At 48.0% G+C, this 1,276-nt stretch overlaps 1 protein-coding gene across 1 annotated transcript in view; it reads left to right on the top strand.

The window, feature by feature from the left end:
• EIF2B5 (eukaryotic translation initiation factor 2B, subunit 5 epsilon, 82kDa) overlaps window positions 1-716 on the top strand; it is a 17,323-nt gene extending 16,607 nt beyond the window's left edge. Inside the window, exon 15 of the mRNA XM_010132921.1 lies at window positions 146-716. Coding sequence (XP_010131223.1) covers window positions 146-211 — 66 coding nt within the window. The 3' untranslated portion in view covers window positions 212-716. The remainder of the gene's footprint in view (window positions 1-145) is intronic.
• Window positions 717-1,276: the final 560 nt, after the last annotated feature.

The raw sequence follows: 1,276 nt of genomic DNA, 5'->3' as shown, positions 1-1,276 counted from the left end.
TCAATCTGCCTGTTTCCATGTCTCCTAGAAACGCTCTTTTTCTTCTTCGTGATAGTGGTACTCACTGACACAAGGTAGTTGTTGAGCATTCCCAGCATCTGTTTGGTGTTGCTTGTTACCCAATTACATTTCATTCTCTCTGCAGCTCCAGAAGTTTATCCAGTGGCTGGAGGAGGCAGAGGAAGAGTCGTCTGATGGCGACCAAGACTGATGCGGTGGCTCGGAATGAGAAGAGGCACTCTCACTGCCTTTCTGGGCCGAGTGGGCAGGGCAAGATCAATGCCAGTGCATGGTGTGTAGATGTGGGGCCTGACATCCAAGTGACTGACAATCCCATCATGAATTAAGTTGTGTGTTCCCAACTTTGCCACTACCCTCCCTCCTTCACTTGCCCAGTGGCACCTTACGTTGGATGGTTGCAGCCCAGTGTAAAAACCATAAGGGAAAAGCAGGAGGTGGTGATATCTCGAATCCCTCTGGAGCCTGGACACGATATATAATAAGCTATCTTTTGGGGGGTCCTGTTACTAATACAAAGGGAGGAAATAGATGTAAATGCATACAACACCCTTACAAATCTAACCAGCGGGGTTGTGGAAGAATACAGCTAAGTTATTTGGAGTCGTTGTTGCTTCTGGAGCTAAGAGAACGCCTGCTGAAGAGACACTGGCAAGGTTGGTAAGCAGAATATGTGGAGTAGGATCTGGAGTGCAGGAGTTCCTGTGCCTGGAGAAGATGCAGTTGTCTGAGGATGCCCAAGGCATTTTGCAGCCTAGAAGGCACTTCTGTGATCTTTCTGAAAGGGAGAATCTCTTGCCATCTGCCGTGCTAGGATCTAACACAAGGTTGCACAGCAGAGTTGGTAAAACCATGTGTTTTCCCCTTCTGTGGAGCAGCGGATAATACATGCTCATTCCCCCGTGGGGGTTGGCTAATAGTGGCCAGTGAAATGCTGTGTGGATCACTACATCTTAGAGGTGATCTGTCTTCTGTGTGTCCCCAGCTTAGCAGATGTGTTCTAGAAAAGGGTCTGTTTGTTTATTTTTTTCTAAAAAGGGAGCAGAGGTGCCTGGCTGCTCCTGCTGCACCAGCTCCGCTGGTGTTTTGCTCTGGGGTCGCTGACCACACCAGCTGCTCTAAGGAGGATGCAAGTTGCAAAGTTCTGCCGCAGTGTGAAAAGGAGTGAATGGTATTTCCTTCAGCAGCACGTGTTTTGCGTTTCCACATGATTTCAGTTATACGAGCATGCTTACTTCATCTCCTGTTATTTATTTGA

Source organism: Buceros rhinoceros, unplaced genomic scaffold (genome assembly GCF_000710305.1).
Source record: "Buceros rhinoceros silvestris isolate BGI_N320 unplaced genomic scaffold, ASM71030v1 scaffold17223, whole genome shotgun sequence".
Lineage (NCBI taxonomy): Eukaryota > Metazoa > Chordata > Aves > Bucerotiformes > Bucerotidae > Buceros > Buceros rhinoceros.
The sequence above is the reverse complement of the archived record's forward strand: the minus strand, read 5'-3'. Positions and strand labels throughout refer to the sequence as shown.